Raw genomic sequence first — 27,004 nt, 5'->3', positions numbered from 1 at the left:
CCCCAAACTCCACAGCTCCTGGGGCTCAGAAGAGTCTGCAAAGATATCTACCACTTGGGGGGGTACAGTACTTTCCAATGAAACACCCTGACCTGCCTTTTTCCTTGCCTTGCCTTTTTCTTGGGAACTCCCTTGTGATGATGTCCACGTGGCCGGTCCCAGGGACAGAACAGCCCTTACCTCTACAGTCATGTGTCTGCTGAATCTGGCCCAGTCTGAGCTAACCATCCCCATACCTACGCTCATACCATACCCCCTACACACTCATACCCATATCTCTACCCATACCTGGACCCATTCCCATGCCTCCCTCACGTGCAGCTTAACCGGAGTTCAGGGTCTTCCTGCAATCCCTTACACCATCCTACTTGCCCCCTTCAGGTCTTGGGTGGCCGGGTGGGCAGATGGCCACATACGGAAGGGTGGAGGGGAGCTGGGTGGGGAGCACACCCTGCCCTGCGCCCCACGTACAGGGCACAACGGGGACCCTCGGGTACCGCCTGGGCTTCCAGCAGACAGGCAGTGAGCACGGGACAGGAACGTGGATGCAGCTTCCCACCTTACGACTGTGGTTTAAGGCTGTTTTAAAGGGTGTCAGTGCACATTGCCCATCACCCAGTCCCTCTTCATTTATTCTTCCGAGACGTCAGAACCCCGTAGAGAAGCTTGCACAAAATCTGTACGGATGGGAGCAGGCTTTGTGCCCAGGCAGAGTGCTGTATGCCAGTTGATATAGCATTTCCAGAGCAATAAATGACTGAACCGATCCAATGGATTCTGGTGCTTGACTTTTAGGGAAAATATTCAGGCACATTCTACTCACAATATAAAAAACATTTCCTCCGTACTCTGAGATTATCTAAATAAGCCACATCAACCCTTCCTCATCAGAGAGATGTGGTGTTATTTTTAAACCTGCCAAAAATTTTTAAGCCAAATGGTGTGGGATATTACAGTTACAGGGCTTCAAAAGAGTTATTTGTCTCTGTTTATTTTATTAAATATTCCTAGACGTACCCTTAGGATGACAGATCAATAAGTGCCTTTGCGGTTTCCTGATAGAAGGCAGCAATTATTTTCTTCCATTACAATATAAGCATAACCCAATTTTACTCATCTATCATGTGTGTAATGGTAATAAAGAAGCATCACCATGTGTTTATTTTACTGTCACTTTATCTTTTGTTTTGGTGATCTTCTGTTTTCATTTCACGTTCTTCCAACAGTTTGTGCCTTTCATTTGACAGGAGCTGTGACCAGTCTGAATTGCTTTAGGACACTTGTTGGGAACATGGTGGCAGAAGCCTGTCTGTGGTTTCTCCTTTCCTGTAAGGTGAATGGAGTACTTTAGGCTTTCACCTGAACCTGCCTGTAGAAGAAACAAAGCCACAGGATCTTTACAGAGCTGAATTTGGATTTCATTTTTAGAGCTGCTTTTCTATAGAAGTCAATAGTGATTGAAATTAGGTATCAGAGGACAACTGGGCTCACAATTCTTTAGCACATACGAGATGCAAAAAGGCTAAGCAAAGCCCCTAAGATCGTGATTTATCTAATTACAAATGAAATGTATAGTTGAGATTGTCAAGGCTAAACTCAACCCATCTTCCTGACTTGGAGAATCACATTTAATCCATGATAGAGGTGCAAACTACTAGACTATGCCTGCAAATGAAGTAAGCAGCATTTGTCTCCTCAAGTACTGCTCTGCTTTGAGGACTACCACACCAGGGCTCATAGTGACTAACTGTGACCACATAAACTCTGCTAAAAGCCTACATCCAGTTTTCTCTTCGTTGTGGGTGAGGAGATTCCTGAACAGTGATTCAAAACCCTCCACAGCAGCTACCTCTCAGATATCTTTGTCCTGACTTGGGCAATAAAACCCCTTTACTATGACTCCAACTTTTTTCTTTTAATTCAAAGCCAGTTCTCTTTCCTCCTTGCTGTCATTGAAGTGACAGCCAGCTCTTAACTGAAGGAAATTATCAGGAAGTGCTAACCGGTCACAGCTCCGCTGAGGTACATCTGATAGCAATCAGATGCACCATCGGATTCACTTTTCCTAACCCTGACTTCAGTGAGCCCAGGCTTTTGCTTAATCTGTATTTCACTTAAACACAACTGGAAATGCTTTATTTCGATTTTATAAAGTTTTCCATGAGCTCTGGAATAACTGAAGCACAACTGTGTCTGGGTTTGTATCTTGTGGTTAGTTGACTTTGCTGTCCAACTAAGCTCTGACAGAGACTTTTCCCATGGGTGAGCAATACCTGCTTTGGTCCCTGTGAGTCCTTCTGATGTTTATAAAGGGGCTCCTTAAACTTCATCGGTTTCCATAGCCTGAGCATATATTGGATCTGTCCCCAGGTTCACACCTGGATTCACATCCTTAAGATTTCTTATTGTTGAGGTTGTCAGGACAACTAACAGAAAGACAGGCATACAATAGCATGACTACATAAACTTCATTCCTTTAGGAAACAAGGCTAAAAACTAACAAACTTTGTCAACCACATCGAGATGAGTTGAAGTATTTCTTTTTAAATGCTTAAAATCTGAGAAGAACAAGTTGAGGAAGTGTTTTGGATGTTTTATTCTGGTTTATTTTGGTCTAATTCTATCTTTAGCAGCCTCAGACTAAACGGTCCTGAGGGGCAACCACTTAAAAAGATGGACTACCCAAAGTCCAACAAAATTATGTACAATTGTCTTGTGGGACTTTTTTTGATAACTTGAAATGGCCTTCATCAATCAGACTCTAACTGTAAATTATCAGATAGCACTCCCCTGCAAACATTGCTAAAGGCTCATTTTTCTTTTTAATGTTGAAGTTAGTGGTATACCATATTCACTGCTGTACTGTTTTGATTGTCCTATGACTTAATCTCACAGTGGTCAGTGCCTTTCACTTGCATCAGTGGTCTGTGGTTTCATTCTCTCGACATCAAAGAGAAAGATCATCTTGGCTACCTTACAAAAAGCAAGTTTTGAATTTTGCCAAAATAAACTGAGACATACTCTCAGAGTTTATAAAAAGATTTCTTTTAAGTTGAAGGTGACTTACAAAAAGAGGAAAAATGGGTTATGCCCTCATCTACGTTTTTATAATGTAGAAAAAAGGGCCTAAGAAGAGTTGAGGGGTTGGGGAGTCTTTTTATTATTATTATTTTATCTCCAGCACAATCAAGGAAGACCAGATTTGACATTCCTGACAAGCAAAAGAAATAATGTTCTTTCCTCCTTCTGCCTGCTCCTTCCCTTCCTTCACTTTCCAACCTTGCAGGTCTATTTTACACACCTGAGAAAAACAGGTGTATAAAGCATGCTTGGCAAATTCTTGCCAATCTTTTTGGCCAATTGAAACTTGAAAAAACTCACAGGACACTTTTTATTGGAGTCTTAATGAGTCCTCTGGAATAAAGCAAAGGAAATGGAATGGGAAAGCTTGACAGTCTTGATATTTTGGTGTTAAGCAAACAATCAGGACAAAAATTTCTGATTGCCTTTATGCCATTTAAAGGAACCACAAGAAATCACAGAAACATTTTTCTCTTTATCAGTTTAATGTAGCAGAAATCAGATTTCTGATGACATTTCTTGAAAATGGGCAACTATAATAAACCGTCTGCAGTATAAGACATTCAGTTCTGATATGCAAAGCAGGAGCAGACTCTGGAAAAGCTTTTGAAACAGGAAAGTACTTCCCAGCATGTGAAAAGTGGCAAATTATTCTGTCAATATTTTAATGGTATACTTTGCTATGAAAAGATCACCTTATGAAACGGGTGTATAGGCAAGTAAAGAAAGAGATAAGTTAAAGGCCACAAGCTTTAAAGACAGTCACTCACAAATAAAATACCCCAGGAATAAGGAAAAAAAGTACTTTCAGAGAAGAACGAGGTTCACTGTTAAAAACGAACTGAAAAATGAAAATAAAAAAGGATATCAAGACCTGAAATGAAAAATTAGGACAGCAATAACACCGTGAGGAAAGATAAGAAGTTACTGTGCTGAATATTTGCTAACTTGCTTTTAGTTCCTGAAAACTGCCTTTCTCCCCAAAAAGAGGGAATAAAAGGCTACATCTGTTGTGGTTGTTCTATCAGCATCCGCTGGCAATGCCTACATCTGTGCTGAACACCTGGAGCCTGCGATAAGCAGTCATCCCCCGACATCACGGCTGTTGCGATGATGCTCGGACTGGGTCGGACCCTACCTCCGAGCACATTCCGGCTACTGGGCAGAAGCCACGGCAGCTCTGCAATGGATGCTTCTCCCCAGACCACTCCGTCTCACCCCTGGCAGTGACGAGCAGCCCTTCTCTTTCACGCAAGAGGCTCCCACCTCCATCCAGGGCGCGTGCCAGCACCCCGTCCTGAAGCCCTGTGCTGGGCAGCCGTGCTGAGGAGGACTCTGGCGGTATCGGGGTGATGAAGGCCTGTGGTTCCCACCCTCACCCCGAGCCATCCCAACAACGGGACGTGATAGATCCCATCCATCTCCCAAGAGCTGTCGCTCCGTCCTGACGCAGGCCTCATCCTGGCTTGCGAGGCTGAGCAGAGCCCTGTGATAACGGCTCTGGCCCTGCCCTCCGGCAGAGGACAGCGTGCCACCTCTGAGCTCCAATTTCCTTTTGGGAAATTCCAATTTCCTTGTATTTGGGAAAAGAAAGCTCCCCGGAGAGGACGCTCGAGGCCCTGCTGCATAAGCAGGTACAATTCAAAGGTCTAATGTTCCATGTTTCAAAATGAATGTTAAAAGTACCCGACTCCCAGATTCTGTATTTCCTTTACAAGAGCTGACACCGGCACAGACACTGGCCAGAAGGGAAGAAATAACTTCTGTGCTTCCTCCACTCACAATATTCCAGATGGTTGGAGAGCAGCAACCACCTGAACACGTGGTGTACGGAAAGGCAACCCTCCCATCCGAGACCGTCGGTATCCTCATTCAGAGACACTTTTCATAGACGCTTCTTTCATTAAGAAAACTGATTTCAGTGGGACCGTTTCGGTATCAAGCATGAGTAACTGTATTACAATCTGGCTCTTCATGGCGTGTTCCAAACCAGCTCTTTCATTTTTTTCCAAGGAGGGCAGTGATTCAGCATTAACATAGTTTAAAATATGAGTGATATTTCAGGGACTCCTCAGTGCACATGGATATGAATGTTAATGAATAATTTTTTGAAATATTAAAAGAAATAACTGCCTAAATGTTCCACTTTTCTGCATCACAGTCTCTCAAGAAAAACAATTACAAATTTAAGAAAAAAATCAACTTTTTTTTCCCCCCAGTTCCACTAGTACTTTTTTAGCACCATAAGGAACTCAGTGATTTTCATACTCAATTTACAGGAACTAATCCTTACAGAGATGAATCATCAGCAATGATAAGTAATCTGAAATGATCAGGGACTTACATTTTGTAACTGAGGGCATGGCTACCTGGCAATAGAGTATGCAAACAGAGAACAAGAGTCCCAAAATGTAACAAATTAATTGTTGCTTACCCTGTTCAAGCAGTATTTGCTCTCTTTCCCGTAAAAGTGCTGGAGACATTTCATGTTCTGCTTGTCGACGATCTTGTTGAAGAACTCGTTGATGGTTCGCACGGAGACGGCGCAGACAGCAGATCTGTTGGTTGGTTCGGAAGAGTCTGGTTTGCTTTGTGCAAAAACACCATAGAGAATATCATCGTTCAACCCAAGGCCCATTTCATGGGCTAGAGCTGCACCTGGCTTGCTTACGTAGGCAGCTTGCAAAATGTTGAATACCTCCTTTCGGATGGATCTCTTTCTCCGCTTTTCGGTAAAAATACACTCAAGTGGCATTTCCATGTAAGAACGCATCTCTGAGTCTAAAGTGCAGAAGCGGATAATTCTCGTGTGAAAAGCTTGGGAGTCGAGAGATTCTCTCTGGACAGTCAGAAAATAGACAAAGTGATCGTTTTCAAAGGCATGGACATACCTAATGGGATACGAGCTGCGGAACTGAGGGAGGATATCTATATAAGACTGATCTGTGAGAAATTCAAAACCATCCTGTGTTTCTTTTAACCTTCGAACCGATATTGAGTGCAGCACATGGGGAGGTTGAAATGTAGAGGTCACAGTATTTCCAACAAAGAAGTTGACAAACCTGTCCTTTTCGGTCACCAAAACTTTGGTTCCTAAAGTGCTTACAACACAGTCAGGACAATTATCTGTCTCCCCGTCCGCCCGGGGTGAATACATGCAGTGCACCTCGCTTTCGATGTCAGCAGGGTTGTCAGGGTGAATGATGTGACGGTGGCAGATGCCTCCGGACACACTACCGCAGCTGATGAGCTGGTCATCGTAATAAGTTTCTAAGAGTAGTGCCATGTTGACATTATCCCTCCATACACTGTTAGATAAATTGGCTTTATCTTTGCAGTCTTCACATGGCGCACAGTCAGGGTTCTCCAAAATGGGCCCAGTCTTGTACACAGAAATGTTCTGGAGAGTTTCATTTAGCACATAGATCTTGTTGACTGCTCCAATATAAACATGATGCTTGTACAAAACTACATTCTGAATCGGTGTTTCTGCAACAAAGTTAGGAAGATCATATTTTACACTCAAATTCATCTCCGATTTTTTAGCTGCTTCTTTGCATTGTCCATGGCTCCTCTGCAGCAAGGCAAACAGGAATACGATAAACCCAGAAGGATATGCAGTAAAAGGCTTCATTGTCAGGGATTTAATCTGTCAAAATATATTTAAAGGAAAGAGTGGTTATATTTCATATACTAAAACATCAGTTTATCAGTCAACAGAAATGCATTTCTAGGCTGCATGTATTAGCTGAACTACTTCAGCTTAGGAAGTGTCGTAATCTTGCTTAGTGTCATTAATAGTCTTGTGCTAGAAACTGCTATGATCGCTGTTCTTCATGGGTACCCACTTCACTGCTTTTAGAACAAGTCACAGAAGGATTTTCTTATGATGAAGTTTGCAAGACCCCTCGGCGTGTTGTACAGCAGCAGAAGAGAGATGACTACTTCCACATCTGCATTAAACCAGCTGACTGATACGGTTTAGAACAAGACGGTGCACAGGTAGCTGAAAGCAAATCTGCTCAGGACGCTCAGGACACAACTGCACACAAAGCAGTTGTAGCACTTCAGTGTGTGGACATAAGATATTTGGCAAGTTCCTCAAGAGGCTGAGCTGGTTTTTTAGCGCAGCTGCTCAAAAATGAGAAACAGAAAAGTCATGAAATAATGTGAAGATTTGAGCTGGAAGTAGGCTTCTCTTTTACTCTGTTGACATTTTTGATTAACTAAGGAAGAGACCTTTCTCCACCAGACCAAAGGAAGAAACCCTTCTCTCTCCCCCTCCAGCTCGCCAAATCACTGTCTTTCATAAGGGCCTGGTTTGGAAAAAAGAATGTTTTTTTCAGCCAGCTCTACTTCTTGGAATAGTCATTTTCCCTAGTGTTGACAAGGTTTTGTAATATATTGTTAGAATATTTTATGCATCATGTGGTGCCTGGCATGTGCAAGTTTTATTTTAGGCCCTTGTACCACAGCAGTAAGTCACTCTGGTGAACCTTTACAAGATACAGGCATATCACTGTATTGTAAACAAAGGGGTATCAAGTGACCTACAGCCATTAACTGATGAAATCAAACAACCTAGCACTTTTCTTTTTTTTTTTTTACTTTTCCACACAATTGTTTGATGTGGCTTGAAAACCCAAAGGCAGATGACTAGTGTGATATTTCACCCCCTCAGAAGATCAATTAAATGAACTGTGGTTATGAGCGTTTCAGTGCAGTGTCCACACTATGCCCTGTCACACCAGACATTTTCTGTTAATGTCATGACACAGTTGTTAAGCCAAATTTAGCTTCTTCATGGAGAAAACAATTATGCATTCTAACAGCAATATGATCACATACTTTGGGAAAATACTTATAGTTTGGCTATAGTTAAGCCGTTGCTGCTAATCAAGAAACGCTTATGACCCCTGAAAGGATTTAAAATAGGCAACCTTGAAAATGACAAACTAATAACAGGAATCTGTACTGACTTTCTCCTTCATTAAGACTTCAAGCAAAAAGAAGGATGACTATAGACCAGAGCTGTTTCAGCTGTGTATAAATTCAGTGTTTTCACTAGACTGGTTAAAACAATCCATCAATAATTCTCCTGCCTTCCTTGTGACATTTTATTTCAGTGTCCACTGAACTCTTTCCATGCCTTACCTCATTAATGACACAAAATAATAGGTTTTGGAAACAACGAATTGTTCTTCCTCCCTGTTATCTGGTAAGAATCATGACCAAGAGCTGGGGGTAAAAATCAGAAACACAGGCTATTTGCAAGTATTAGCTGGTAAGAACAAGTCACACTTCTGGTATCGAGAAATTAAGATCTTCCTTCAAATCAACAACATTTTCTGATATTAATTAGTGATAACAGAATCCTGGAAACAAATCAAACATGGATTTAAGTTTAAAAGAAAAAGAAAAGAAAAAAGAGCAGGGTTATTGCTACAGTTAGAAAAATGCCCCAGTACACAGAGCGCTGACTTCTATATTGTATAGGGCAGGAAACAGTTTTCTCATCCTCTGAAACTTCTTGCTATTACAGAATTTTTCCTGCTCTGTGCTGGGATGAAACCAAGAACTTTCCAAGTTTGTGTGAAACACCCAGAAGTCACACCCTATCCAAGAACAACCGTGTTCACGTCCCTGCCTCGCCAGCACCGAGCAAAGGTCCCCGCAATGGGAGGAGTGGGAGCCTGGTCCGGCTGGCTGTCTCCTTTCAGCCAGCTCTTCCACCAGAGAAACTGCTAAAACTGATACACATTCCTGCAGATTCACTTCTGACGAGTCAACATGTTCTGACAAATACTAGATTAAGCAGAAAATTCCGAAAGTGCTCTATTTCTGACACAATGCGGAGGCAGGTATATTGTTTACTGCAGCGAGTTTAAACCCACATAACAGAGGTGGCACTGCAGTGGAGAGCGAAAACAATAGGTGGGACAATAGTTTGATGAGGATGAGGCTGATCGACCACTAACACAGGAAAAAAGATGCAAGGTTACTTGACAGGCACCTACTTCATTGCGGTATATTCTGTGCTATGTTCTTGTTTTAGTGTGTTCCCCAACAGATTTCCCACCCAGTATGCCCCTCAGGCTTCAGTTTACAATCCTCCCCGTTCTTCCAGTGTCCAAAAAAAAGGATCCCTAGCTGTCCAACAGTAAATATCAGTGTGCACTGCAGAGGGATTTAGAGCCATAAATACTGTCTGACTTACTCTTTCCCTCAAACCATATCTTGGGATGTGAGGCCAGTATCCTTGGACAGGCTACTATGCCTACACTCGGTGAAACAGAGCCGGTTTGAATCTGTGCTCCAGAGACAGAAAATTCCTCCTTAAACTCCTTTAGCAAGTAAGATCAGAACCAAAAATCTAAACAGCAAGAACAAGGGCGGGATTCAGTGTAATGGAAAGGGTGCCAGGAATAATAGGTACTGTATTTCACCACTACAGGAAGGAAAATATGAGCAATAAATGAAAACCAAGTCATCTTTGCTCTCATATTTGAGCTCCATCGTGGTGTCTTCCTTTGTATGCTTTTGAGGTGTTTCAGCCATTCTCCCAGACAGAAATCTGCTGATTCCCACCTATGGGAAGCTCAGGCTCAGATTTAGGGGCAGCTCTAGGGAAGATGATTCCCCACAATGCATGTCTCCAGCACACTGTGAATCTTTCCTCAAGGTGCCTGAAATCAGAAGGCACGTGTTCTACTGTGAGACATTTATAGCTTAGGGACGACATAGGAGTTATGTGAAGAGTACAACGTGCAACTCCTTTTTTTAGGTTTTTGTTTTTTTCACAGTCCTTACATCATATAAACTTCACTGTTCCTCAGTGAGACTCCCGTGACATTCAGTGCCTCTTTTTATCTGCAGTTGACCCAGGGTCTTTCTCTATTCCACTGCTGCAACCTGCAGCACAGAGCAGCTCTTTCGTAACCTCCAGACCGGATCGTTGCAAACACACTTCACTTGAATAAATCCTGAAGAAGCAGGGAAACTTTGGAGAATTAAAAATACAGTCCCACATCTCTTCAAAGGTCCAATAATCCCAGTTCTCCTTAGCACATACTCAAATTAATTTCAGTTGAACTTAAGGACTTAAAGAGTTTTGCTGAATTAGAACTAAAATACTTAGGCTATAGATACTCTTTTTGAGTCCAGGTCAAAGAACTAGCTGCTGTCTATCACTTGCAGAAGGAAAACAAGTAATCCCTTTGTTTCTCTCCTTGGTTTGAATGATGGATGCTGTTCATTCTTTTGTGACCTTCCCGTGACTTGTGTGTCAGTGTGTCTTTCATGTGTCTACAGAAGACTTGTAAGCTTTGGCCTGTGATAACTATCAGCAAGCAATAGCTGTGGATGGATTATTCCTTTTGTAAGAGATATTTTCAAAGCCTGTGTCATGATGTGCTCATTTTTCCATCCCTCAGCAGACAGTAGCTTGTATAACTGATGAGAAAATGGATTTTGGTCAACTGTTGCAAGTGGCTAGTAATGATGTGTCATATTAGTGTGCTTGGCAACCTCAAGTGCTATGGCTGATGCTTCCCACCAGGCTTGGGCTTGAGTGTTTGCGTACCGTTAACAGCTTCCCAATGGCAATCTTTTTCCTACAAGCTACATTCTCCCCAATTACGGCCTGGGTGATAATTTATAAATATTGAATATCATGTCTCTCCTTCACACTGTTTGCCACCATACTGACAAGTCAGGCCTGGCCTTACTGTGGAATAATGTTCAAGCTGTCATATGCAAGGAAGCCAAGAACTACTGTCATGCTTGTTTTCCTGACCCTCATTTCAACAACCTGGGTCCCATCTAACTCTCATTACAAAGCACTCCACGGATCTGCACAAGCTAAGACAACACGCTGACATGAAAGCATTTTGTAGGTCGTTTGGTGCATCTCATTTTTCCTTGCTTTATTACAGAAAAGGAAATGACAGGGTCCTGTGTATCCCACATAGAGCATGTTCGTACAAGAACACATTTAGTCCTCAGATAGGTCATTTCAGGTTAGGTAATAGCAAAGCCATGTTAATTTGTATTTCAAAAACTCTGTTATCAGCAAATGGTAGCCTTTTCCCCTCTTTAAGGAAATATTTGATAGTATAGTTTTATATTTTTTCCAGTGGGACAGTACGCCTTGTTACTCTGGGTTCTGACAGACTTCTAGTGGCAAATTTATATAGGATAACCCTAGTGATTACTGCTCATGAGAGTTCAGTTAGCTTTGCTGTTGTGGACCAAAATCCATGTCAACTCAGGACTGGATTCCCTGTGGATCAGAGGCTCTGCCATGGAGGCAGCAGCACCATTTAACAGGAGAGGGCAAATGAGAGGAGGAGATGATAACAGCTCCATCCAACTTTAATCTGTTGTTGCAAATCTGTCACAGCACTGGCACCAGCTCCAACAGACTAAGCCCACAGCGGACGTGTCTTCATCAGACTTTTCAATTAATTGATTGCATCTGTAGACAAGATTGGTCATATGTAAAACACTTACTGAGGTTAACCTGTTTTCAATGTCTACAGATTAAAAATATTCTTAAATCAGAATTGCTAACCTGAATTAGCTACCTTGAGTTAAAAGAACTGAGAGAACAAGGAAATTTGAGAGTAAATCAGCCACAAACATACCAATAATCCCTGAGTTGAATTCAAATGGCTAATCTGAGTTAAAATCCACGTTCCCTTGTCTTCAGCACTATTTCAACTCTAGTTTAGGTTACTCGTCCTGACTAAGATGGGAACATAACTTTCCTGCAGCGTGACATGTACACTAACATGATGAATTTTCCCAATGCATAGAGTCACAGGAATTAGTAGCAGTGATTTAGGTCATAAATTCATCCATAACAGGGATGGGAGGTTTCTATGGTACTGTAAGAGGTGTGTGTGCATGCAGACGGCTGATGGTGAAGAACTGGTGGGCAGGGCACAGCCTAGGCAATTGCTGGAAGCTCTACCATTAACTAAATCCTCTGCATATCCAATGCAGTTGTGTGTGTCAGAAGAAATTGCTTTCATTAGCATGTTCAACTGATCTGTAAGCCTTTTCTTACAATATTCAAATACAAAAGAAGAATCTAAATTCTCCCTGCATAAAATACACTCTTTAATATACATGGTCCATTACTAGGTTCAGTATACCATTGTAATTCACAGCAGCTATCAATAGAAGCATTTTTGTTGTCTGCCAGGTTTATTTTTAACAGGCATTAAAACACAAGAACACTGATCTATCCTTTGCAGTGGAGAAAATGTTATTCTTATACTCATTTAGCACTATTTTTTTGTATGTGTCCTACAGTGCAGTAAAGTGTAGAGTGTTTTCTTTGAAACTTGGCTTCAGATCCTAACATCCTAAAGCCAACTCATGTCTTGGGTCTGTAGCACAACTGGATTTATTTAATCATTTTTTGTTGTGATGGGCTACAATGGCACTACAGGTTAGAATCATAGAATGGTTTGGGTTCCTTCATAACAAACCTCAGCAAACACTCACTGATATATCACGAATGAGTGGAGTAGATCGAGAGCTATACATTGCTCAGAAAGCCTAATTTAGAAGGTAGTATACAGCATCTGCTGGGATTCAGGGAAATTTCGCATGTGAGGAAGTGGTACTCATTCTAAGAGTTGAGGAATTAATTCCACAAAGAACAGGAACTAGAAAAGAAGTTCAAAATATACAAAGAATAATTGAAAAACGGGGAGGAAATACCCACAATAAGGTAGGTCCTTCGTTGTTTGTTCACGCTTGTATTTCCAGATGGATTTGGATCTTTAAATACATGAGGACAGCTTTCCACATCTGGATGCATGAGGATGGGAGGATTTTTTTTAAAATTATGATAGTGTTTGGTGAAAGCAGGAAAACAGAAAGTAAACTTTGAAAACCACAACACTATTGATCCACTGCATTCATGTGAAATGCACGTCAGCAACTCTGGGGTTTCAGTAAGAAAATACCTGTGATGTTATTGTGGGTCTTTATCACTACATTGGCAATAATATAAATCCAGTTCTAGCACAGACTTAAACTCGGTATCTGCAGCAAATAATTCAGCCTGATAAATGACATGTGAACAACTTGTTCAGTCCAAGTTGAAAAGGAGCTGTGTGGGGGGTAGAATAACATTATGCTTGTTATTGTACGTGTCATGACAGATAATACAGAGTAAGGTTGGTCTTCTGTTTCAGGTGAATGAATATGGAGATATTTGGGTTTCACTCCCACTTTTTCATGTGTTTGGGCAGACTAATTCATCTCAATGTATTTTCACTGCATATGCAAAGCAAAGACCTTTATTGACTCTAACCAGTTGAGATAAATGCAGACATATGCCCTGGTTCACCAGGGAAGTCATACAAGCTCAGATAAAGATGCGAGTCATTTCTGGTGTCTATAAAAATGCCTTACAGTAGGAGAAAGCAGTTTTCTTGTAGTTCTGAGTCGATCCTGTTGATCAACTTTTTGCACGAGTCTGAGCATTTTGTGGTTATCTGTACAGAACGGGGACAGTGTAATTTCCTTGGAATGTAGTTCCTCCTTTCTTAAAAAGCCAAGTTGGCAAACCTGGCCGCAAGCACAGTTTTAGCTCAATTCCCTTAACTACTCCCAGCACTTACTTAGATTTTCTACTTCATGCTTTATGGTTATAACATCTATGTACCTGAATTCTTGTATTGAAATGCAGAGCAGATTCTGGAAGCCTCTCCTGTCATGTAAAGCTAACAGCCTTCCATACTGTGATAATTAAAGGAATGGCATGGGTCATAAAATGAAAAAGATTAAAAGGCAGATAGCCACGAGTAACCAAGACAGCATACAGATTTGATCTAAATGTTCTAACAGCAATTATGAATGATCTTGATGCAGGGCATTTCCTGCAGTCTAATTGTCATTTGGTGCTAATGGTTCTTAGGAGTCCCTGAGACAATAACTCTTCACAGCCAAACATTAACGTCTTTAAAAAAAAAGAAGTTCTGTACGTTACTAGATAGTGATGATAAAGTATATTACATGAGAACTGTACCAAAGGATCTACATGCACACCAAATTATCGAGTTTCCTTTTGACGTCATAGTAGATATAAGTATAATAATAACAGCAACTAAAACCCAACAAGTCCCTGAATTCCTCCAAGGTGTGGTACAAATACCTAGGATACCAAGCAAAAAGAAATTGTGCTGTTTGTGTTCTTTTCTCTGAAAGAGCTGGCAGGACAGCGTCAGGCAGCAGCTTTTCTGCTCTGCGGGCGCGCATAAAGCATGCCACTGGGTGCCATGACTTCACCCTTCTCAGTCAACGTGTCTCCAAGAGACACAAGGCAAATTAGTGACAAAACCTAGGGTCAAGGATTTCCAATAGGTTCCTGACGCCTTGCTTGATACATAGCTCGTCAAGCCGAGATGTCACAGTCAAACTTTGTGCGGGGTCCCAGCGAGATCAGCACATCTGTAAGACTGAGCCGAGCCCCTGGATTCGGAGAGCTCACCACGGGCTGGAATGAGACCATCAGCTCTCCTTTACCCAGCCTGCTGGGAATGGCTTATCCAGGTAAAGGAAAAACCGGGAGAAAGCTCTGCTTGCGGACCCATGCTGGCACCGCACAGAAGCCTTTAGGTTGCCTCCAAGCCCCCTCCTTGCATCTCGGAGCTTTTGTGAGGCTGCTGAACTGGTCTGGCCTGGCACGGCCCCTTGGGCTGATACTGTGATCTGTCCACATGTATTATATTTAGTGCTGGAAAGTAGACAGACTCCTTCCGTGCCCAAGCTGGCCCCACAAGCAGTATAACCATGATCACGTAATGCTGCGTTTGAGATAAGTAGCCCCACCAAACACAAACTGCCTCTATGCAAAACTAACTTGGTGATCTTTGCCCCAAGTAAAAACATGGTGCAAACCCTCAGAACAGCTACAATAAAAGTGAATTGGCTGTGTTTGTAAACCGGCTAGTGAAAGTAATGAAGTCTATATTTATGCCTTAGCTTAGCAGAACACATCCTTTATCTGATACCAAAGTTAATAACCTGATGGTCTACTTAGCTTCATAGCAGCTTTCTGATAATCAAACAGGAGCAATGTCAAGGATAGTATTCATTTCCCATCTGTGTTTGGTTAGGAGGTTATGACCTTTTCTTTTTAATGCTGACCTCGCTTTTGTCACTGCAAGTTTATGTTATTGCAATGCACTTTAACTGATGCCCTACTTTCACTCAGTTTAGAAACTGAGTTAATGATGGCTCATTGGCATGACTGCTGCCTTGCTGTGAACCTGTGATTCATGATCTGCTTCCAAGGACTTTACGGTATTGGTGTTCATAAATCCCGAAATGGCCTGGGACCAGTCTATCTGACATCCTGGCTCTCACCAGAGGCAACAGTGTCACAGCTGCAATCAGTGGAGTGGCTGATCTGGAGCAGCCTCAGCTCCTGGTTCTTGGCAGATGTCCCTCAGCGAGGGTCTGTCAGCCACAGCTTTTATTCTGAAATATTGTGCTGACCTTCAGAAGATGCTGAAAAGCTCAATAGTTTGAAGAAAGTGTTCAGGGATGGCTGAGTCGTCTGAGTTTTTTCATGCTAACGGGATCTTTTTTTTTTTTCTTCTGAACAGATTTTTCAGCTGCTCCATTTACTTTCTTTCAGCCTGTCCCCTCCCCTTATTTTTGGGAGACCTGAGGACCTTAAATGTGCAACCGCTGCTTTCAGGGATTCTCATTTATACAGGGCCTGGTACCAGGTTTTGGACTTGTTCAGACCCTGGAGTGTCTCCTTTGGAAATCAAGGAGTTTGCGAGATAAGCAAAGAGGCTGTTTCTAAACTTCAGAGAGTATTTGCCTTTCTCATAGGGGTGACATGAGGATAAATTAGCTCCTTCTTACAAAACACCTCCAAAATATGAAGGGCTTAGCGGTGGTGTAGGACGGTGCCTACCATAGAGGGGCTGATTTAAAACCCTGGTCTTCGTCCCCGCACGAACAGGTTGGCCAAAGGTCTAAATGTGGGACTAGGGCTTGGCTCTGCCCCTCTCTGCCTCCGCCTGCTTTCCTCTTCCGCCGAGCGAGACCCAGCATCCCACCCCGACGGCCGTTCCTCGCTCTCCTCCTCCCATCCCGGTGGGAAGATGCAGACGGTGGAAGGCGTGGATGGGAATCCTCCGAGGCAAAGCGGTCCTCGGAGCCGAGCGGGCCAGGAGGAGAGAGGGGATTGAGCCGTGGACTGACTGGAAGGCTGCCTGTCAGCAGCAGGACCCGTCTGCAGTGCCCGGCTCCATCCTGTCTGGGGATCGCAAACGAGCTGAGCTTGGAGCTGTAACCCAGCCAGGACCAAGGGCCTCTTACTGCTCCACGTGATTTCTTCCCCTGCAGAGCTGGAGCTCAGGTGAGATCCAGGGAATATTCTGCACAAAGCGCAGACACCGGTTAATCTAAGCACCTGAGAGCTTTGTGGCCGGCGAGCGTTAGCTTTCTGGATCCCTTTCTTGGACTTATGCCCTGAACTCGCTCTAAACCCCATTTTAGATGCCAAAGTAGCCTCTCTGGATCTTACATAATTTTAAGCTTGGTCTGCTTATCCAAAAGGAAAATAAAATGGCAGTGGTAAAATTGGAAATGTCAGTTAATGTATGCTTTTAATTTAGTACTTCATATTACAACAATTGCTCCTGTGCATGAGGTTTTGTCAAGTAGTTGATACCATTGAATTCAATACTTTGGGCACTCAGCAAAGGTCAATGTCATTTAACAAGAACATTTTCTTTTACAACCCTGCTCCTACTTAAAATATTCAAATTATATTGTATTGCTTATTAGCACCATGTATGTCATGTCCAGATAAAAAAAACGGACTACTCGTGTGATTAATAGTTACTCACTTGATAAATTTAAATTTGAACAAGATACAGCTGTTGGGGGTGATGCTGGGACAGATCTAAACTCTTACACACCTGGACTTTCACATGAAAGCCTGGTTTCAGACCTAAGGTTTGTCAGGATCAGTTACATTCCTTTACTGTGAAGCCGCCACCTTTTCCAAGACTTGACTCCACAGTCTTTATGCAAACAATATTCTCATCGATTCCTGTGATAGTTGAGCTGACTAAGGACTAGAAAACGGGGTGCTTAAAAGAGCCTGAAAGGCAGAAGATCTGTTGACATGACAGAATCTCACTATTACCTCATTTAAAATGAGCAATAAATGATACAGGGTAAATACTGAGATGTAGAAGGCATAACTTAACAGGGATGATAGGTGCAGAAGAGTAAATCTTTAAAAATCTTATATATTGTTAATGAAGATAATCATTACTCTTTAAAGAAAGACTGAATTAACCTACACTGCATTTCCAAGTAACTAGCTAATGGACACGGGCATTATCTTTTCATATGTCTTTGAAATCCCTATAAACCATGCCTAGTCAAATATTTGACTGATGGGCTTTTACCCCTTTTAATAGCACGTGATGGAGGTCTCGGTAAATAACCTGCCTTCAGATTTGCCTTTCCCAGAAGGGAAAGGGGTACTTTCTTATTCTTTAGGCACCTCTTATTGCTCCTTGCTGCTTCCTGAAAGGCTTTTTGTACTGTGAAAACAATTCACTGGTTGTTACCTTATTTTTGTGCCCCGCAGGGATTTTGGGCGCGTACTCTCCTCAGATAAGCAGGAACCTCTCCCGCTGCAGTCTGGGGAACTTTGGAAGCCATGCGTGCTTATCTGCAGGCAGAGGTTGGCCCAGCTTGCGTTTAGTTTACAAGTGTAGTAGTATTTGCATAAAAGGAGTTCTTTCAAAGCGTGTTATGTGAAAACCTCTCAATTTGAAAACAAACAAACAAAAAACCACTCAGCAATTTTCAGGAAGCAGCAAAGATGTCTCTGAGCTCTCCCCCAGTTGATTTTATCATGGCAGCTTACATCTGAAGAAGAACAAACACATACTTATTTTTGTAAATGTGTTTTCAGAAAGAAGAGTCCAGAGAAATGGTAAACAGTCCTTCTGACTGATAATGACCATACATGGTGTTTTCCCTTTTTAGCCCTACAGGAAAAACATGGGATTCAGTTCTCCAGTTAGAAGGTCATTAATGATTTTTGTGATTTCATGCACGCTGTGCTGACTTTACCTACCTCCTGTCTGGCTCTCATCTCTCCCAACTTCTATTAGCACACTCTGCATTCAGAGCTCCTCCTCTCATGTAGCCTGCCATAGTTATCCAGGAAAAGAAGGTAACTGTTGTTGGTCAGGTCTTTCCGAATATAACCAGGAGAGGGAGGGAATCACCCCGTTCTCACAAATGGGCATGCCTTGCAATCCATCTCTTTTGTATACAAAAGGTCGGGATAATATGGACAAAAATCCAATGGAATATGATATAAAGAATAGTAACTGAATTCTATGGGATTTAATGGAAGATAAAATGTAATGGGTTTTTAACATATTGCAGTTCTGAAGCATGAACAGAATTGATATTAAATTTCATAGGATAGTTCAAAAACTTATAGTAAGGTTCCCATGCCAGGTAGATTCAACAGGATCTTCCCACTGTAGAAATCTGACTGACGAGCCAAGGAGGAGACCTGGCAAGTTTTGGAAAATGTCGCAGGAGAGGACATCCCCAGACAAGGAGCTATTTAATCCCCCGAGAAGGCAAAAGGACACAGTGAAATGTTGCCACTGTGCCATGTTCTCCGGTGATTCGTATGGAAGGCTAGTGTTTGCAATTCCAGGAAAAAAAGACATTTGGGAATTTCAGATTCTGACTACAATGTACTTAATAAACACCAAATACTAGGAAATCAGGAAAACAAAGCAAAGCATAGAAATAAAGCCATAGTACAAGTGTGGGTCCTCTACCTGTTCTCAGCACTTGCATAGTTTCCACTGAAGGTGATGGAATTTACTTGTATCCAGACACCCTGAGTTTAATCAAAGGCACCTACATCCTGGCTGGGGGAACACCCCCATTTACTGTTTGGAAGCACTGCAAACACAAACAAGGATAAAACGCATTATCATGCAGCACTGCGTCCTTGAACATGTACGGGAAGGCAACAGCAAAGTGGATGCCAATGTTTTCCTTCATCAGAAGGGTTAAACAACAGTTAAGATGAAATTTTCAATCATCTACTGTGGGCTAAATTGCATCTTCAAACACCCACAACATTTTCCACTGACTTGAATGGATGGTAAACACACTTTTCAGGGTGAAATTTGGATTATATTCTCTGATGCAGAAGTGCTTAATCACATAGGGAACTCCACATTGGCTCACTGCTTCGCTGGAGTCCAATACTGTTTGCATTCTACCTACTCTTTAAAGCATTATTAATATTGTGATTGTATTTATTTTTATTTTTTTAACTGCAGCTTTGGGCATTTGGAAGAATAATATCAAAAACCGAGTATTAACAAGAAACACTTTTCCCCAGGAAAAATATTGGCCTCTAATCCGAAGAGCAAAAGCAATAAACCTAAAGAGTTTAAGCAAAGGTTTTGCAGGACAGTAATATATAACATTTAAAATTTTTACCCACTTTCTAGAAGTAGACAGGAAAACTGAATATAACTCCAGTAATTCATTTAACATTTTCAATGACATTAGGAAAGAGGAATTAATCAACTTTTGACATGAATTCAGCTACCAACACCTTCCATTGTCCTCAGCAAAGCTGCCCCTCTCTGCTTTATCCTGCTTTTTCAGACCTAACTCATAGAATCTGGTATTTGGGGATGAGAAGACACATGTCGTGAAGACGCATAAAAATGATCTCATAATACCCATAACAGATACGGGGATATATAAGAACAGATAAAAGGATATATAATTCCCATAGCAGAAATCCTAATACGATTTTGGCTGTATAACAGTCTTAAATATAGAGAGAAATCCAAGCCTCAGTTACCCCAGCACATATCTGAAGACAGATGAAGCTTGTGAAGTTATTTCAGTTTTACAGAGCAAAACACGTTCTTCTCTAGTCATGCATTTGGGACAACGCACAGATTTGGGAATTTTCTCAAAGGCTGGGGTTACTCAGAAACCTGCTACCTTTATCTTCGTAGGATCATCCATGGTGGGGGCATGAGGAGGGGAGAAGCAAACCCCAATGTCTTAATAAGTATCTCTAACGGTCCTGAAATTTTGGTGATTTAGTTTGGGCCGACCAATGCAAAAAGCATTCTTATTCACAATAAAGCTAAAAACAAAACAATAATAAAAGAAGTACGTCTCTAGACACTCACGTGGCACAACAGACCTCTACCAAACTTAAAACCATGCTAGCTAGAGCAGTTTCAATATGGAAAAAGCAAAGTAAATGAAAGGTGAGGATCAGCATCCAGCTCAAACTAGAAAATAAACACAGAAACATCTCCTAGAATAAGGGGAAAATAAGTTTGGAATTCTAACTGTAGATGGTTTTCATGTGCTCATTAGACATGCTCAGAAAGGATTTCTGTTTCCACAAAACTTAGACAAAAATAAATAGTTCCTGCAGGAATTATCAATTTGTACAAATATTAATGAGAAAAAATTCATGTGGAAAAAGATACCTCAATCTTCTATTAAAGTTGAAGGAGAGGAAATCCATTTTGCAAATACCACGCAAACGCACGCAAAGGCAGAGCTAAACCCAGTGTCCATGAAGGGCCAGTGGCAAAACTCCCAGGGACAACCACGAGGCCACAGTCTTGCGCACGGTTCCTACCAGCACAACCAGAAAGGGAGGTATAAAAAGCAAGTTGCTCAAGACCCACATGTGTTGCGGGTTTGAGCCGTCGTGGCGGGTGACAGAGGGACTGGAACGCAGCTGAGGGCAATCTTCTGCCAGATGTGGGCAGGGGCAGCAGCCGGCACAGCTGGGGCTGGGCACGGACATCCCGCGCCGGGGCCATGTGGCTCTCAGCCCTAACGAACGCTCGGCGTAATCAGTCCATTAGTCCAGGTTTCTCCCAGTCCCCAGACAGTTGTTTAAAATGAGCATCATTTGAAGCAAACCAGAAACCTTAACACTGTACGCAAGAAATAGCTGTAACTTCGCTGCCTAAATTCAGGGTGGTCCAGCCTCGTTACTGTTACAGGCAAAATGCCTTTTTGGGTCTCGTAACACCAACTCTCCCCTCTGAAGGGGGTTCAGCTGCGGCGCGCAGAGGCACGCTGCAGGGTCACGAACCTAGGCACCCCAGATACCAAGAGGCAGGAGTACTATATCTGCTTTATTTTTTGGTCACCCGCCCATATCTACACAGCTGAAAGCCCTTCAGGTACCGCCTGCAATCCTCCTGCAGCTGGGCTCTCACCTGGAGGCCACTTGTTGGGCTACTCTTCACTCCATAAAGAGAAACAGAAGATTTCAGGGGACTCTCTTCAGTCACAACCAAAGCTGTGATTCTAGCCATTTTATAAAATAAATTATACATTTGGCAAATTTCATCTCCTTATGCTGAAAGAACATCTGCCTGAAGCCAAAAACTTCTTGTGTGGGAAGTGAGCAACTTACATTTATAAAATCGTCAATAAAAGTTAATTACTTATTGCCTAAATCTAGCTGTCTTTACAAGTGTGCCGCCTCAATTAACTGAGGCTGCTTGTAGAAGTGTAACTGAGAGGCCCCTATGCTTCATCATCAACTCCAGAGCCATGCTATTTTGAAAATAAAAGACCTGTATCCTGTCCAAAAAATAAACTCTGGAGGTGACTTGCCATGTTGCCATTTTGGATTACAAAAAAAAAATACTCAGCCAACACACAGGGGAAGGCTTAATTCCAGCAAACACACACATAAACAGGAAATCTCTCTCCAGTCAGAAGGTATTTTTCCTTCGTACAATGGGGTTCAAAGATGTGTCATCATATAGTTTAAAACAATTGCTAAGGAACCTTACCATTTCCAATAGTTTAGGAATAGAGTTGGCTTCCACAGTCGAAAGCCTGTCCGAACTTGCATGGGAAGCACACAAACACTAACAAATACATGCTGGCTTAGGCCAGCGCAGGGTTTTTAATCAATAAGCATGTCGAGCTGGGGGACGGGGAGGGGAGGGAATCAATTTTCAGAAGGCAAATGGTAACAACTGTAGATTTAATCAAATTGCAGCTGCAATCCCTTACTATTCTCAATATTTTTGAAAGAAAGTAGCTCCATGGCAAAGAATGAATTTCAATAAATGTCACATATTTAGCTATATTGTTGATTTTTTAAATTTATCATGCTAGGTCACTGATCCTTCGCAGAAATGATACCCGTACACATCAAAAAGATTCTGATACTGTTTAGTTGGATAAACGTCAAAATGAAGGAGCTAAGGTAGAGGAAAGCAACTTATATAGAAATTGTTATTTCTCTGCGTCTACAGGAAAAAAGATACGCCAATGTGACCCTTCAAAGAGAGGTTAAAGCTGCAACGTACACAACAAAATGGATAGCTATCAAATACCATGGCGATGGCCGTGGTGTGAACACTTGAGCAAAATGAAAATCTTCTGAAAGCATTCGGCAATTTTCCTTTCGCATGCATTTGCAACCAAATTTATCATGAATCAAACGAGATCCTTTCCATACAAAAGGACAATTGCATGTTCATTTTCTCGGGATAAGCAGAAGAGACTATCACGGAGCCGTAGGATGTGCAAAAAAAGGGATCTGTTTAGGTATTCTGAGCTTATTAAACTCCTCAGCATTACAGAAACTCTTCTGTTATTGACACCTGCTTGAAAAATGAAATGCTCCGAGGCATTCGCTGCCCTGGGGACTGGTGTGCCAGGGGAGAGGCGGAGGAGAGGGGGTTCAGGGCACCCACCACCTCCCCATTTGCACCACATGCACTCTGCGCCTGGGTTATGGACACAGCCTCTCCTTAATATATGAGGGTTACAAACCCCTTAAAATTTGAGGGTTATAAGCCCCTCAAATTCTTTATCTCCACTTCTGTTTTCCACTCTGATATTTGCTGCACTCAATCGCAACTAATTCAACGAAGGTCCATCTGAGCCAAGGGGACTCCGGTCACCATCCAGCCACATCAAGTGACTGAAAAAGACCACAGCATGACTAAAAAGTCTCAGAACAGATAAAAAAACCCCAAGCAAACCACCTCAATCTACTCGGTAACACTGTTTCCTTCAAAGGAGTTGTATCCTAGACCAATTTGGTCTGATAACTTTACCTCTCCTTTCTTTTTCTAACGTTTAAAATTGGAGGAAAAAAATACTTTATCTTCTTGTACAACATCATAGTTTTCCTGAAGGCAAATAGCTTGGCAATTTGCTAGATTTGTTAATGCTAGAGGAAACAAGTTAGCACACATACGGTGTGTTTGAATGCCTTTGGAAATTAGATTGAAACACTGATTTGATTTCCTAAAAGGTATCTTAAACAAGGCAAGGTTAGAGATTTGGAGAGTAATGAGAATTTGTGTGACTTCAAACAGCTCTACATAAAACAGACCTGATATTCCGGGGGGAAAAAGGTCACCTAATTATTCGTTTCCTGAAGGCCCTGTCTATACTACATTTCCCCTGGGTAAGGAAACTGATTTAAAAATGGCTTCTGCTAACGTGCTTGCATCAGTCGCTATGTACGAGATATAGATTTGTTAAAACCATTGCCAAGAAAAACACAGCATTTTTACACGGAGAGAACAACAGAAACCTTCCTGGCTTGGCTGCGGCAAAGAGGTGCCATCCACAGAATCCTCCGCGGTCCTGCCTGCTCGGTGACGGCATGCTGCTCGGGACCACGTGGCGTGACCATCGGCAGCGAGTTGCATGGGTTTAATTGCCAGCTACAACCTTTGCATGGGCGGCAAAACCACAGGCTGTGGCCACGGCGGACAAGATGCACAGGTCGATGGCTCAGCTGAAGGTAACAGCCTAATGAAACATGAAATTGTGCCACTGAGTCGAAGGCCAGCCAGCGAGGCAGCAACGGAGAAGTGGGAAGCCTGGACACAAGGGTGTCACAGGAACCAGCCACGAAGGCGTTGGTTGCCACCCAAAATCTTAGGAAGGTTCGTTTGAAGTATCACACATTGCACCCTGTTCCTTCTCTACTGGACCAAACAGATCCTGTAACTCCCTTCTGGGTTTCATGTTCCTGTAGCGTTCCAGAGAACGCTATTCAGCTACTCTATGGCTTTCTCATTCAAGAAATGATGTGTGTTTCTGTAGTGCCGAGAGAGCCCAAGCAGGATTTCCCTTACACTAGATATTCCGCAAGCACACGTGGAGATGCAGAACCTCTCCTTGCTTTCTGCCTGAAGCGAATAAAGTCTAGACCCACCACCGCCACAAAGCAATCGTGGTACAAAGCAGATCACCCAGAGGTCTGGGACTCCCGCTGCTGCGGCTCTGGCTCTCTGGCTACCCCTGCGCAGCATATTGCCGGCATCAGGTTCCCTTTGCGGCCGTGAAGGCAAGGCTGCTGCTCTGCACTGCAGCCGGCTGTGCCAGTTAGTCTCTGGAGTCCTGGAAGCCAGATATGGGAGGCAGCAAGCTTTGAATTTCTCCTCTGTGTTGAAAAATACCGAGCAGTCGCTTGCAGATCATAGAAGAATGAGAGTAGGTGGGTTGGTCCCTTCAGTTGCATCGGACCAGCAGGAGGAGGTTACAGGTCGTCAGCTAAGGCACCAGAAAACTATAAATGCAGGAAAATCAGGATGGGAAAGGCAGTCCTGGAAGGACAACATTTGCCACTCAGTTTTGCATTCATGAGCTGTTCATTGAACCTCTGCTAGGTTTTGGCTTTCTGGCTGGCTTGCCCTGACTCAGTGCGCTCCATCCATCCACAGGGAGCTGCACTGCCATCTCCCCTGAGCAAACGACACCTCCACAAACCACTCTCCGGCCACAACATGTGCAATTTAGTTTAGCAGTAAAGAACTACTATGCAGTGGTTATCCACTGGAGGAAAAAAAAAAAGGGACAAAAAAGCCCTATAGGATAATAAAGACAATTCATTCCCTCCCCACCAAAGAGGCAAAGAAGCTGAGTCTCTTTTCTGTAAATAGAGAGATGAATGTTTTACAAAACATTCCTTTTTCCAAATGATTCAGTTTGTATTAGAAGACAGTCAGAAACAGAATCATACAGTGCTGAAGAAGGATTAGAGCACACAAAGAACAAGCAATACAGTCATTCTCTAACTTACTTTGTTTTCAACATGCAGCTCCTGCCAAAGGCTAGCTTTTTGCTCTCGCAGTGTATGATCTGTAAACATTTAACCAGCTCTTAGAGAAACATGTGAGACACTTTATCTTGCCTGATTATGTATCCAAATCCCTCAGATCTCAAAAAAAAAAACCAAAAAAAACCCCCACCATCCTCCTTTTGCTGGTGGACAATGCAAAACACCTGTAGGAGGAAAGCAAATGAACCACCACACATGGCATAGGTTCTTTGGGAAGAGCCTGCCTTGCAGCTTGAATAACCTCCCACAGGTTACAAACGCAGGGTTTGTTAAACATCGCTGTTCCTTGATTATTAATCCCTATTTTAAGACGTATGTGCGAAACTTCCAATTCCTAAGGAGCGCATTTAGCATGTGTAAAGCCAAAGACCACCTAATTCAACGCCGACATGGGAACGGCGATGGAATGCCGTTACACGGCGCGAATTATTTACCATCCGAAGCAAATCCTGCTCTTCAAAACCGGGGAGAGAAAAGCCCAGACCTCACACCCGAGCGCAAAGCAGACGGTGAACGCCGACACGACCGCAAAGTCCAAACCCCCACCATCGGGGAACCCTACCGGCTCGCCCCGACACCTCCAGCCTACCGGCCCCCGCCAGCCCCCACCTCCGACCCACCGCTTCTTTCCCGGCTGCAACTTCCCCGTCGCTCCCGCGGCCGGCCCCGCCGCAAGCAACCGCGGGGGCCGCCGCCGCCCCCGGCCCCGCTGCGCGCTCCTACCGCGCCCGCGGAGCGGCCAGGGGCTCCCCGGGGAGCGCTGCCCGCCCTACCCCTGCCCCGGAGCCCGGCCGGGCAGGGAGGGACGAGCCGGTGCCGGTGGTTCACCTGCCCCCGCGGCGCCCGGCCGGCGCGGAGCCGCCTGCCCCGGGGAGGGAGGGAAGGAAGGCGGGCGGGCGGCGGCGGCGGCCCCGCGAAGTTGCCGGGCGGGGCGCGGCACGGCACAGCTCAGCACCCGGGCCGCTCCCCGTCCTTCCCCCGCTGCCGGCTCGTCCCCCGTCCCGCCTCGCTCCCTCCTCCCCGCCGTTGCCCCGGTCCTTACCGCAGCGGAGCGGGGCTGCGCTCCGGCACCGCCGCCGCCGGAGGGGCGAGCGCTGCACCCCGGCGGGCTAGAGCTCCGCCGTGCTCGCCCAACCACCCGGCACAGCCCGGCCCCAGCCCGGGCGGGGCGGAGCGGGGCGGAGCGGGGCGCAGCCCGCCGCACCTCCGCGACCCCGCGGCGAGCTGCCCGCTCCCTCCCGCCCCGCCGGCCACAGCCTCGCCGGCCCCCCCCCCCAACCCCCGCTGCCCGTCCCTACCTGGGGGCGGCGGGGGCTTCTCTCCCTTCCCTCCCTCCCGCCCGGCACCTGGGCTGCGGGGCGGCTTTGCGAGCCCTTCCCTCCGGCGCGCCGGTGGCGGCTCCCAGCGGTAAAATCAGCCGGTCCCCTCGGCTCCCTCCGCCCCTCCGGCGCGGTCCTGACCTGCCGGTGACTCACCACGTCGCAGGAGCCCGGGTGCGCGGCTTGGGGGGGGCGAAGAAGCCTGCCTCCCCCTCTCCCGGCCACGCTCCCCCAGCCTGGGGGGGGGTAGGAGGGACGGCCGTCGCTCCCCAGCCGGGCAGCAGCACCCCCGAAGGGGACGAGCTTCGGTGGCCCTCATCCTGCACCCGGCGCTTTTCAGGCCGAGCGGGTGCGGGCACCGCCAGCGGTGTGGGCCGGAGCGGTGCGAAAGCTCTGCCCCGGGAGG

At 44.2% G+C, this 27,004-nt stretch overlaps 1 protein-coding gene across 3 annotated transcripts in view; it reads right to left on the bottom strand.

Annotated features, from left to right (window-relative positions):
* The window catches only part of MET (MET proto-oncogene, receptor tyrosine kinase), a 90,702-nt gene extending 64,263 nt beyond the window's left edge, over positions 1 to 26,439 (bottom strand). For all 3 annotated transcript variants that reach the window (XM_075059135.1, XM_075059136.1, XM_075059137.1), the window contains exons 1-2: positions 26,322 to 26,439; positions 5,516 to 6,730 (exon numbers count right to left, since the gene is read on the bottom strand). In XM_075059135.1, the coding sequence (XP_074915236.1) occupies positions 5,516 to 6,715 (1,200 nt within the window). In that variant the 5' untranslated portion in view covers positions 6,716 to 6,730; positions 26,322 to 26,439. The remainder of the gene's footprint in view (positions 1 to 5,515; positions 6,731 to 26,321) is intronic.
* Positions 26,440 to 27,004: the final 565 nt, after the last annotated feature.

This window comes from Buteo buteo, chromosome 28 (assembly GCF_964188355.1).
Source record: "Buteo buteo chromosome 28, bButBut1.hap1.1, whole genome shotgun sequence".
Lineage (NCBI taxonomy): Eukaryota > Metazoa > Chordata > Aves > Accipitriformes > Accipitridae > Buteo > Buteo buteo.
The sequence above is the reverse complement of the archived record's forward strand: the minus strand, read 5'-3'. Positions and strand labels throughout refer to the sequence as shown.